This window comes from Argentina anserina, chromosome 4 (genome assembly GCF_933775445.1).
Source record: "Argentina anserina chromosome 4, drPotAnse1.1, whole genome shotgun sequence".
In the NCBI taxonomy this organism is placed as follows: domain Eukaryota; kingdom Viridiplantae; phylum Streptophyta; class Magnoliopsida; order Rosales; family Rosaceae; genus Argentina; species Argentina anserina.
In genome coordinates this window covers 17,874,446-17,887,636 of record NC_065875.1, presented here as the reverse complement: position 1 = coordinate 17,887,636, position 13,191 = coordinate 17,874,446, and the positions used below count along the sequence as shown (strand labels likewise).

The window sequence follows — 13,191 nt, the reverse complement described above, 5'->3', positions numbered from 1 at the left end:
TAATTGTAATTGAAAATAAAAAATTCGTACGATCAATAAAGTTCCAACAACGACAGTCGATAAAACTGTGGTCGGAAATAATCAGTGGAAAAAAGAACTTCCGACGAACACACGGTCGGAAGTACATGGTTAGAAATAAATATTCCGACAATGGTATGGTCGGAAATACTTCGTCGGAAATTATATTATTCCCGACCATTTTCCAACGAGAGTTTTTTGGTCGAAAAGTATGACATTTACGACGGAGTTTCCGACGGTAACTTTGGTCGTAAATTACTATTATTTATGACCAAAATGGTCGGAAAAGAGCATTTGTGACCGGGGTAATACCGACCAAGCCCGACCAGATTTTTTTGGTCGGAAAGAGTATTAACGACCAAATGAGGGTTTTTTTCGACTATTTCCCGGGTCGGAAATCATGTTCTGTGTTGTAGTGGTCGTGCACATGTTTAGCACGTGTCTTTAATCTATCTTTACTAGTGTATTTACTTTTACTCCAAGTATTAGGGTTTGTTGATGTAACGTCCTAGCCGCATGACACTTGGTCAGTGTTCATTGCTTTGCCGGACTATAAATATTAAGTTGTAACCCAACAACCGTTGCCGAATATCAAATTGCATTTTCTATTCCTTTATTTCTTCTTTTAGCTTAGGGTTCTTAAGTCTTGTCACATGGAGTGGCTTGTAGAGGCGACGCCAGTCATCAACATTCACAGCCTGGGGATCTCTCTCTTCGTCCTCGACGACTACCCCAAAATCGACCTCGCCATCAACTGCGCTGACGAGGTCGACCCTAATCTCGACGAGCTTGCCCTCATATTTGGGTTCTGAAGTAAGAGATCCAGCTTCGACAGAGGTGAGGGGCGGTGGTGGTTCCAGATAGCGAGGGGGTGGCAGGGTTGGAATTTTGATTTAGAGTGAAGGCGCCGCGGAGTTGATCACGATTTTGCCAGGTGATGTTGTCTGGTTCGAACTACAAGGCAAGATAGGATAAAGATGTCTCGATGCCTCGATCGATGACTTAATTATAATTTTCAATCAGTTGCTGACTGTTTTATAACAAAAAGTTTAGAAATTGATTTTTTTATGAGAAGTCCTTCAACATCGGTTTTTTTTATGGCATGTTTACTTACCTGGAATGGAGTTGTATTATGCCGGAATCAATTCTATTCCGGCGTTTACCTGCCAAGAGGAATGAAATTCGTGGTGGAGCCCATCTCCAAAATTGGAATGAATTCCGGAAGAGACATGGAATTGTAATACCAAGAGGGGAGGTGGGAATGGTAATTTCTTCCAAAAATATCCTTACCCCTCTGACTTGAATATATGAGTTGTGTGTTTGGTTTGATATGTAGACAATACATAGTACATTAACAAGCCTCTACTTAATTAGCCATAACTACAAAATGACATACTTAAATGCATATTTTGATCAAGTGTTGCAAAGGAAACACTAAAAAGAGAGTTTTTTTCCCTATTTGTAAAAGGGTATTTTGGTAATTAACATAAATTTAATTTTGATTCCTTATTGCAAGTAAACAACAACAATCGTAACTAGTTTCTTTCATATTCCTCCTTATTATTCAATTCCGTCTCTCATTTTTTCCGATTCCTATTCCATATTAATTATATTCCGGGTTAAAGTACAGTGGCAAATTGCCCTTTAGGTTTTTACGTAGCGTGCGATGGTAGGTTCGGTTCGTGTTGTCTCATAGCCCGGGTCTCTCTCCCACTTGTCGAAGTAAAGTCCGGGTTCTCCAATAATTACCGTTTATGTTGTTTTTGTTCCGAGAGAATTACTATACTACCCTTATGTGTGTCTTAGCCTAATAGGTTTCCTGTTAGGAGATAGATTAGTATCTCCGTAATAGATTAGGACTCCAAATCCTACGGAATTGTGGTTTTGTAAATGCCTATATATAGACCAACATATATAACAGTAACGCCGCGTTCGAACCAACAAAACGAAGACTCCTCCCCAACCCAATTTCATTCCTCTCTTTTCTCTCCCTCAGTCTCTCTCCAATTAGGGTTAGGTTTCCCCAAACTCCGCCAAGCTGGATAGGTACAGAGTCGACCGCTATGGCCACACCAACGACGACGCCCCGGACTACCGTCGTCCCTCTCTCTTCTCCGACGCCCCCATCAACCCCCATAACTACCGCGGCGGTGGTCCTGGCCGTGGAGGCTTCGACAGTCCTCCTCGTCACTCTCCCGGTGGCTTCCAGCCACTAGGCCCCGCCGGTCCCGTTGGCGGAGGCTTCCGCCCGCCTCACCCCGAGCCTCCGCAGCTCTCCGGTCAGAAACGCGGCCATCCTTTCTCCGCCCGCGGTGGCTCTCCAGGTCAGTTTTTACTGCCAAAATAGAATGAAATTTACCTGAGAAGTTAAACGTTGTTGTATATAATATAATTTTGCTTCAGCTAAGTAGTTACTGGAATTCAAATATTAGGATAGTTATTAATACTCCTAACTACAATTAGTTAGTGCTGCAAGTTTGTCTAATGCATTGCATTGAACTGCATTTCAGATCGTTTAGATAGAGGAGGTTTTGCAAAGCTTTTCGTCGGATCAGTTCCGAGGACAGCTACTGAGGCAGAGGTAATTCGGTTTGATTATTGCTCTTTATAGACTTTATTATGACGAAATTGTATATTGATTAGCTTGAGAATTTTTGTTGTGGTGTTTATGAGTTGCTTTTATCTAATGTAGATTCGCCCTTTGTTTGAAGAACATGGAGAAGTGGTGGAGGTTGCGCTGATCAAAGATAAGAGAACAGGGCTGCAGCAAGGTATGTGGACTGTTGTAATTTTGCAATGTAACATCTTGTTTCAGGTACAACTCTGAGAGGCAGATGGGAACAACCGAAAGCTCATCTTTCATCTCAGTTTGTTTTTGCAACAAGTTTCGGACTTGTTGGTATTGGTTGCAACCTTTTTATCATGTCCTTCCTCCCAAAGGCGAAGATTACGAGATATGTAAACCCACTAAAAACCAGTTTTGGAATAGCAGTTTGGGATCATGGAAGAGACTTAGGCCCTGCCCTTGGTATAGCAGCTGCAGATGTGGGGGCATTACCCAGCAATTATTTTGTAATGGGAGTGTCGGTCTCCAACTGTAGCTTGTTTATGATCAGGATGTTTAGGAAGTGCTACTGTTGTAAAAAAAAGACTAATTAAACACATGGATTATTGCTTTTGAATAGTATTAATCACATTGTATTTCGTAGCATCTTTTTGGTTCGTTCCTTATCTTGGTGATCCTGGGAGTGGTTTGTTTGAATGACTTGGAATGTCATGTGTCACTTTATGAGATTGACAGTATGTGATGGATATAAAGTGGGATGGCCTGTGAGAGATGGATGATTATTGGATGAATGGATGTTGTGAGTTTGCTAGTTTTATGTCTTTCACTATCTGAGTTTCACTTATTGTTGTGATTCTCGTTCAATGGGTATCTCTATATGGTGAATGTATGCTCCCTGTTTGCATGCCTGGTTAAGTTACTTTAGTCTATATGCTTGGCTAGGATGTTGCACTGGCATTTTTCTGGTACATGGTCTCAGGATGGTTTAAATTCTTCCTTTTGGAGCCTAGACATCAGCTTGCTGGACTGTTATGTTGAAAGATTTGACTCCTTTATGATACTGATAAATGACCGATCATACTGAAATTGTGATTGTGTGTTAACCTTATTTCAAGTGAAACTCCGGTGCTTATGCGGAATATGCATTGGATAATGTTGCGAGTCAGTTTCCATACGATATTATGTTTGTGTTGGCTTGTCATGGTTACTGATACATGGAACTTGCACTGGCAGAAGCATTTGTTTGGGCTTGTGTTCTGATATAGGTTTCGTCTTGTGTCTCTTGGTGCACTCAATGGAAGTTTTAGGTATTTCAGGTTAAAGATCAATTGGGTTCTCTGGGTTTTGAAATTCTGTCTTGTTGTATGTTTACATTTCCCTAATTAATTGTGTACCTGATCTCAGGCGGTAGAGGCGACGACCTAGTATTGTGTGTTTGTTTATACATTGATTAGCATTTCTATTGTTTCCTTTAAGTGGCTTCTCTTTTATCTTGTTGCGTACTTCTTTTGTCTAAATCTATGCAAATGTTGATAGAACTTTCTCCGAGTGTTGAATGTTTCTTATAATCCTGTGGACTTTTTGATGGTGGTATCTAGAGTTGAAGTGTTTTTTCCCCTTCTGTTTATAGGATGTGAAGTGTAGGGTATTCTTTGTTTCTTCTAGTTGGCCAATCTCAGCTATGTGAATCAGCCTGATTTATGTGAAAGCATGTGAGATACGTGGTGAACTTAGTGATGGAAATTTAGCTGGTGGTCTTTTATCACAGGTCTGAAGTTCTGAACACTTTTCATGGTGGAATGGTTGGTGGTGGCATCATTCAGTTAAGTTCTTTCGTGGGAGATGAGTTTTTTGTGGTCTCTCATCATTGATGAATAGCTATGATAATTTTCCCGTTGGTTCTATATTTCAAAGATTTTCACCTAGAATAGCAGGATAGAGGAGCAGAAGCCTTGTCAGCTCAACCCAGAAATCCGATTGGTTATGTGAACTGGGATGTGTAAGTTTCAAATTTCACCCTCAAGTTACTGCTGCGTAAACCATCAGATACCCTTTGAGGTAGAATGACGAACACCTGTTTTCCCTGTGTGATAGTTTTAGTACCACATCTTGGATCATGAATTGTTCCCAACAGATGGGAATGTTTATCACTTTTCTCAGTTTTTATGTTGATAGATAATTTTTGGCAAACTAAGAGTGATATAAGCAGTCTCATTTATCACAGGGTGCTCTTTAGAGGTCTAAATTTTACTGATTTGTTGAATTTAATCAGGTGTAGTACATTGTGTCACATGTTGCAGCTGTTTAGTTATCAAATAGCTAGCTGGTGTAGGGCAACAAGTATGGTTGGCCGTTTCTTAGATTATCCTGTGTAAGGTTGATTTGTGCAGTGGAATGGGTGGGATTTTGTGTCCATCCATCTTATACAACCTTTTGACAATGGTGTGTGTTGATGATACATATCGGTTGGATGTAATTAAAATTATACAGTGTCACTAGGGGACAATGATCTGGGAATTGAAGTGAAGTGTACAGTGATTCAACTTTTTGGTCTTTTATTGGCTCCCAAGCTTCCCATTAGTCTGAGCCAGAGATGTGGAAGCTTATGGTATATTCTGTTGTAGGAATCCTTTTTTATTTGGGTACCCTTACTATCTTGCTAATATCATCGTGGTTGCTTATTATGTTCTGTTAGCACCAGCAGTAACATTTTGGTTGTACTTTTGTTTGCCTTTTTTTTAATTTACTTAGATTTGGCATGGTGAGTCAGATGAAAGTGTGTACTTCTGAGACTGGAACCGTGGTCTGCGTTTATTGTAGGATGTTTCAGGAAATATTCATTGTCTCCAGATTCATGCTGCTTTATGTTGAGTGGTGTGCTATGATGGTATGCAAGTTGTTTGATGTGCAAGTCTGTGTAGTTATTCTGTTAGAGGATCCAGAATCCAGAATTAATAGCTGAACTAGAAATACTACTTTGTATTGAATTCTTGGTCGTCTCTTGACTCACCAAACTTCCAAGTTTTATGAGCCGAATTTGGAAAATGGGAAACTTTTGGAAAAATCTGTTCCATGAAGCCTTGTTTTTCTACTTGTTCCATCATGATAACTTGTCAGTGAGTTGGCAAGATTATTGAACGGATTTCTCACTTGTAGCCAAAGTAATAGTACTTCTGGTATTTGGAAAGATAAAGAGAATAAAGAATTTGTATTCAAATTGTCATCTATTGATTTTCTTGGCTTTTTTCATCGATGAATAGTTCACTCCTTACAAAATGGGTGGTAGTAGTTAATGGACTTTCTAACAATTATTTATTGTCTAAAATACGTCTATAGATTCTTATTATGGGTCTGGGCTTGTTTCTGTCGGTGTGTCATAAGGTTTGCATACTTATTTAAAAATACTTGGTGTGAGACTGATGTGGTATGTTTATCTATTAAATATTTGTTTCAGAAAGTTACTTTTGACGCTATTTTATGTGAATATATATGGGTGTGTGTGTGGGTGTGTGTGTGTGAGAACCTAGCTTCTTATCTGTGACATTTTCATAATGTGCAAGTTGCATATGCAGGTTGCTGTTTTATTAAGTATGCAACCTCAGAAGAAGCTGATAGAGCCATTAGAGCTTTGCATAATCAACACACTCTTTCTGGGGTGAGTTTTCTTACTGTTTTGAGTTTCAATGTCAATGTAACTAGTGTATAGTTGATTTACACGCTTTGTGTTCCAGGGAGTAGGTCCTATCCAAGTCAGATATGCTGATGGGGAACGCGAACGCCTTGGTAACTGTCATCTTGACGTGAACTCTTGTTTCATTTCTTATGTGCAAATTTTATCAACGACTGATTGCCTATTCCATATCTCTCTTTCTAACCAAATATGTGGCTCAACTGATCAACAAATACCTACATAGGATTGTATCAACTCACTTGAAACAAGACAGACAATGCTGTTGTGCTTGATTCTCCTTGTTCTCCTAAACCCTTTCACTATCAGTGATCGTCTCTTTCCATTAAATTATTTATCAGTTTGTTGTGGAATTTTTTTATTTCTTCTCTCAGTGTCTGCACAAATATATGCTCATCCCTTATTAAAATGTCTGTTGTTTTGATAAATCCTCTTCATAGTAGGTGCAGTTGAGTACAAGTTGTTTGTGGGCTCACTGAACAAACAAGCTACAGAAAAGGAAGTTGAGGAGGTATGTTGTGTGTTGTTATTCTCTAGTATAAATATTTTCCAACATACTTCTATTAGGATGAAAGAGTTTTTCTTCGGTAACTTATTTTACATTAAAGTAATGATAATATAAACTTCTGCTTTTTGGAGACTTCTGGTCAACTTGTGAAACTGCAAGCATGCACTCTTAATTCTACTGGAAGTTTTAGAAAAGAAGAAAAAAGTATAGCTGCTAGAAAGATTGTTAATTGGTTTCTTTTTGCAGATTTTCTTACCGTATGGTCAAGTTGAAGATGTTTACCTCATGCGTGATGAACTGAAGCAGAGTCGTGGTATGATTCCTAGTCCTGATTTTAAAATTATAGAGATAGCGTTGTAGATGTAAGGAAGGCCTATCCCTGGGATTTTTTCGCATGCTAATTATTTTCCATTAATATCATAATGTAGTTGTTTTACTTTCCAATCTCTTAAAGAAATGTGCATTGTATTTCACATATTATTATTTCGAAGTTTGCACATGTGATGTTCTTAAATTGAATTACATGCTTGTAGAAAAGTTGCGGGTTGATAGATAATTTTGTTACTTATCCAAAAATAAGACCAGGTCTTTGAAGTACCATGGCCTGGATTGTTGATTTTGCAGATACTTAAACTAAATTTTTCTTTTTCCTTGTCAGACCATAGCCAAGCTTATTTCCGGTTTTAATAATATATAAGTTTTCTTTTTAGGATGTGGTTTTGTTAAGTATTCCCAGCGCGATATGGCCTTGTCAGCAATAAATGGTCTAAATGGGCGCTATACTATGAGAGTGAGTACTTTTCTTTTTTCTTTTGGCTTTCTTGAATGTCTTCTTCTTCATAATAGCTTAGTATTATTATGATACATTTCACGTTATCAAAAGCTATTCAGTACTTAAGCTAAATATTTATTTTCTCGCCCCAGGGTTGTGAGCAACCACTAACTGTCCGCTTTGCTGATCCTAAAAGGCCAAGGCCTGGAGAATCAAGGTTTTTCCCTTTTTATGCCTTTGTGGTGTTATATTTCCTTAAAAGGATTTTCTATATTCTTCAGGCACTGGATGTGTAAATTGGTATATTCTCAGTGTTGCCCTAAAAAGATCCTTATTGTTTCTGGGTTTTCTCTTGTATAGGGGTCCTGCTTTTGGAGGTCCAGGTTTTGGTCCTCGGTTTCAAAGCCCAGGGGCCAGGTAATATCTGCATATATTGGTGAAGTTAGTCAATTCTGTCCTCATTATTATATTGTAGTTACATAATTTGCTGTTCACTCCCTCCAAGCAGACCGATAACAAACTTCGGTGACCCTACAAGTGATCAAATTCCAACTAATGCTTGGCATCCAATCAGTCCACCAAACATGGAGCCATCTCCCAATCCTGGTATTCGTGGCTTTGGGGCCCATTTTCCTCCTAGGTCTGGAGACATGGGACCCTTCAATTTGGTAAGAATGATTGAAACCCATCTGATTATGTAGTACATAAAGATCTGATTTGTCAGTTTTGTTCCTACTGTATTTTTGTCTTTTAAGCTGAAGAACATGAATTTGGATATATAATGGGATTCATAACACAAGTATTAAAGTCATTAAGTATTCTGCATATGTTTGTCAGTGCACATGTCAATAGTTATTGGGTGCATATATGTGTCATGTGTGCCATCTTTCAGTTTTGTATTCATCTTAGACATGTAGTTACCTTATTTTATATTTATATGCCTTCTCTTTGTATTTTAACACTGCTTATTATTGATTCCTCAAAATTATAGGGCGGACATGGCAGCTCTGTTGATGGTCCACATCCTGTGATGGCAGTTTCATCTCAAACAACACCACAGGTAATGGATGACTGGAGCTTATTTTAAGTAGCGTTTCACTCAAAACATGTTCTTTGAACTTGCAGCGTATTTCGGACTCAATTTAATGATTAGTTGTAATTTATCAGAGTCATAACCAGTCGATGCCACATATGGGTCAGCAGATATCCCCATTACAGAAGCGTAATCACTCACCTCAGCATTTGCCACCTTCTCTTCAGCAGTACCCTCAAACACCAGCACCCTACGCACTCACACAAACTGCACGGCAGGTTGGTCAACCACAGCTTCCTCCTTCTGCTGGCCAAACACCATTTAATCAAGCTTTACCATCACAAAGGGTACATGGCTTGGGCGGACAGTTGTCAGTTTCTCAGCCTGAAGTTCAGCAGAATGCTGCTTCTGCTCCGGCACTACCGACCCGTTTGAATATTAACTTAAAACCTCATTCCATGTCCACAACAAATCAACAGCAGCGTCCTTCTGCTCCTGCTCAGCAACAACTTCAAACACTTCAGCAGTCTCCTTCTCAGTTAGCTCAAATGTTGTCCCAACAGACACAAAATCTGAAGGCAAGCTTTCAATCATCTCAGCAAGCATTCTCCCAGCTGCAACAACAATTGCAGCAAATGCAACCATCAAATCAGGGTCTGGCATTGCATCAGACTTCCCAGTCCAGTAAGCAGCAGCAGGTAATTAATTAAAGGCTATGATTTTGAATTTTTTTTGTAATTGGACTGTTTAGCTGTGCTACCATCCAATGGTTGATTCTGAGTTATTCTTTCGTGGTCTTGCTTAGTGGCTTAAGTTGATCATTTGCATAAGCGGTGACTCCACAACAAGAGCAAAACAGTAATTTTGATTGCCTACCTCAAGTAAAGTTGGGACTTGAACTTACTGCAGGGGCTCAAAACTCTTGAATATTAACTGTTGCATGCATGTCTTGATGACAACTTCTTGCCTATCAACTTGGCAAATATTTGAACCTGGCTGATCCTGACATAAGATTTGTTAATAGTTGTCAAATTAGGCGTACTCTACTATATTTGTATTTGTCGAGGGAATGTGTTGTGATTTCCTTTTGCTTCTGATTGTCCTAAGTGTTTTACCAACTCTTAAGATTATATGCTGAATTGTAATCTGTTCCTGCAGACTCAGTGGAATGGAATAGTACCACAGACTGTTGCCAATACCCCCACCACAACACCACCTGCAGAGGTGCCTTCAGCCACATCTGTTGCTCCTGCTATACCTGTAGCAAACCAGACTATAACTCCCACGAAATCTATTTGGACAGAGCATACCTCCCCGGATGGATACAAGTACTATTATAATAGTGCAACTGGTGAAAGCAAGGTAACAATTTCGTCAATAGGATTCCTTGGCTTTTTGACTTCAGTGTTAGTGATGCTGGTAGTATTCTCTTGCAGTGGGAAAAACCTGCCGAACTTACATTGTTTGAGCAACAGCAGCACCACCAAAAGGCATCAGTTCAGCAGCCTCAGACTCCTTCACTGCATCAACATCTACCCGTGCAGTTGCAACTTCCTCAAACACAACAGATGCATCCTCAAACACATTTTCAACCACAGCCTTGGCCCAATCTTCAGTCACAACAGCCATCGTTCTCTTCAACGGTCAGTGTTTCCTCGTGCTTTCTGAAATAAAAAGATTGGTTGCCAAAACTCCTTGCTAACTCAATAATTCTGAATTACAGTACCAGGCTACTGGAAATGTAGCCCAACACAATGCTCAGGTAAATTTCTGATTCACTGCAATATTTCATATGGCGGAAGATATTTGCAATGACGTAGTGATTGCAGCAGTCACTAACTCACGCTGTAGGAATTCCAAATAGGATATTTTGTCTTCTTTTTGAGTCTGAAGTCTGAACAGTAGATAGATAGTTGCTGACCAAGTAGTTGCTTAGCACTTTCTCTAGGATTGTTGAGTTCCATGTTGACAAAGTTATGTTTTTTGTGTATATTTAAAGGTGGTTATACCGAAACTCTTGTTATGTTCTCCCATGTCCTCTGTAAATCTGTAATTCTCTTTTTTCGTCTTTTGTGTCTCCAGGACTTTGGATTTTCAAAATTTACCCCAACAACTAGTTCAGTTAGTGATCCTCGCTTCCAACAGGTATTAATATTATAATTTTTTGTCCTCGGTTTTCCCATGTGTCTGAAATTAAATTTTTGTTTGTTTTGTGCTCCAGGGGCTTCAGGCTGCTCAGGATTGGATGTCGAAAAACAAGCCAACAGGTTGTAATTGATTGTTCTGATCCTGTTTTATGCTCCCCTTAAAAACTGTTTGCTTTCTGCTACATCTATGTTATACATCTCGTATAGATCAAGCTGTTCTGCTATGGTACAAAGCTGGCTTGACGTGTTTGAAATACTGGAGTAGTTAATGGTGGCCTCTCTTTTTGTTACTATTTATCCCCTTTTGATATGGTGAAATTTTGACGTCCAGGTGCTGGAAGTGGTTGAGCAGAGTTCGAGGTGGACATAGAAATTGATGCTTGAAGAGGCTGTTGTAACCAATCTTGATAGCAAGGCAGCTTGAAGATGCCGAATGAGAACTTTTTGAGGGGAACATTTCCTTCTGGCATTGGTTTCTTTTGCATGAGGTTTCATTATTTATGGTCACTGGCTCGCAAAGTTATACACTTGTGCCATAGTATTCGGCAAGAATTTGCCCGAATGAGTTGTAGGATGTAATTATTGTGTAGCATAGTATTTGGTTAGCTGTATAGACAAGGCGGGTTGGCAATTCATTGGAGGGGTGCATGCCTTCCAATTTTTCAGGACTGGAGAATCGCCAGATGCCTCGCCCCTTTTAACAATAAGCTTTTCATCTTAGCAAGTCGTCACCTATTTATACATTTACGCGTATCTCTGCCGTTCCTGTGGCCATCAAGCTGTTAATCATCTTATTCGCCTCTGTTGAAGCCAGGTTTCTTAAGCACAATAGCTGCATCTCAAAATATCAATATTTTTGTTCGATAAGAGTCTTCCCATTTATCAGAAAGACTCCTCTCTTAACACTACAAGAGAAAACGTCTTGGCGGAAGTGAGGAAGTATCAGCTGCTGTGTCTATATTGAATTACAACAGCGAGACTGTAACCCTCGTATTATCACGTCTACTATGAGAAATCTAAAACTATGAAGACATGCCAAAGGTTCCATCTTTAGGTCGTGTCAAGCTATATGTGGCTGTGACCGCTGTGATTCAGATACTGAACTAACTGAAGGAACATCCTAATTTGGACCGTCAGACGATCGGTAAACTCAAATGGCTAAAATTTAATAAACCTTGGCTGACGTGGTACCGGCCTCACTACAACAAACCTGAGGTCATATTTCATAAGCAAAAGACCAGAAACCATTTGTTTTTAGCTCTAGTTATATATTAAGGCCTTGAGGGTCTCTAGTCTGGGGCTGGGGATTCAATATTCAGGAGTCGAGGTGTGGGATAATATGCTTATAAGTTGGTTCAGGTCTGAAGTCAGTTTAGGGGATATATATACTTCCAATCTGGTATCAATCTTGTTGATTTATGTGAGTATGGTGTAGTGGAGATTAGGTTGTACCTGCCTCCTTATACAGTGTGCATAAGGATGTGTCTGCAACAAGGTTTGAAAAAGCGCTAGGCGGTATGCAGGTGGACAACCACCTCCTAGCGCCTAGACGGCTAGGTGGCCTACTAGGCGGCGCCTAGGCGGTTTCGAATTATTAGATATTTTTATATTTTTATACATATATTTAAATTAATTTTATGATTAAAAATATATAATGATGCTCAATATTAATTTTGAAAATAGTCTAAATTCACAATAACTTAAATGGAAAATCCATACAAAAATATTAGAACAAAATACAAATTATAAAAACAAATGCATACTTAAATCTTAAGTTCTTCCTCTTCAAATCATTTCCTAACTTCTTCGGTATCAGACTCAAACTCAATGTCCATATCTCCTTCCTCATCTTCTGTGTCCTCATCCGAAATAAAATCTTCATCATGATGTTCTCTTATTTCCACACTCGTAGTCCTAGGCCGGGTAGGCGCATTATCAACTCCCAAAGTCTCTCCTCTCACACTAGTAATATCCGACTCATCTTCTTCTTCATCATCACCACGATCAACAATCCACCCTTGAGCCTTACTAGTTTCCTCACCAAGTAATACATCTACTCCCAACTCTTGTATTCTTCTCTTTTTGTTGATTATCTTAGACTAAATTGAACATAGACTAAATTGTTCAATCTTGAAGCATTTAGTCTATTTCTCTTTTAGGTTTTTTAGTCAACTTTATTATTGACCGCATATGACCGCCTAATTCGTAGAACGCCGAGGCAAAAATCGTGGCGGCAACTTACCTCTTAGTGCCTAGGCGGCCGCCTATGCCGTTTTTTATAACACTGGTCTGCAACATTGTCAACTCCCATATCTTGCACTGTATCACATTCACTTGAATTAAGGAGAAGATTTGCTTTCCTTAATTCATGGAGATTTGTTTGTAAATCTAGTTTTGATAGATTTTTTCTTTCCCTAGCTACTGCTATATATTGCAGTTAGATTCATTGTATTCATTAA

The 13,191-nt window shown here is 39.2% G+C and overlaps 1 protein-coding gene across 1 annotated transcript; it reads left to right on the top strand.

Moving 5' to 3' along the window:
- Positions 1–1,150: 1,150 nt before the first annotated feature.
- On the top strand, positions 1,151–11,493 carry LOC126792308 (flowering time control protein FCA). Its single transcript, XM_050518764.1, has 20 exons — positions 1,151–1,282; positions 2,036–2,342; positions 2,529–2,599; positions 2,711–2,789; positions 6,157–6,239; positions 6,316–6,367; positions 6,716–6,783; positions 7,027–7,093; positions 7,491–7,570; positions 7,705–7,769; positions 7,913–7,969; positions 8,061–8,220; positions 8,544–8,612; positions 8,720–9,283; positions 9,744–9,947; positions 10,022–10,228; positions 10,309–10,347; positions 10,668–10,730; positions 10,807–10,852; positions 11,064–11,493. Exons 1-20 carry the CDS (start codon positions 1,151–1,153, stop codon positions 11,078–11,080), a joined length of 2,430 nt encoding a protein of 809 aa, XP_050374721.1. The 3' UTR covers positions 11,081–11,493.
- The last annotated feature ends 1,698 nt before the right edge of the window (positions 11,494–13,191 follow it).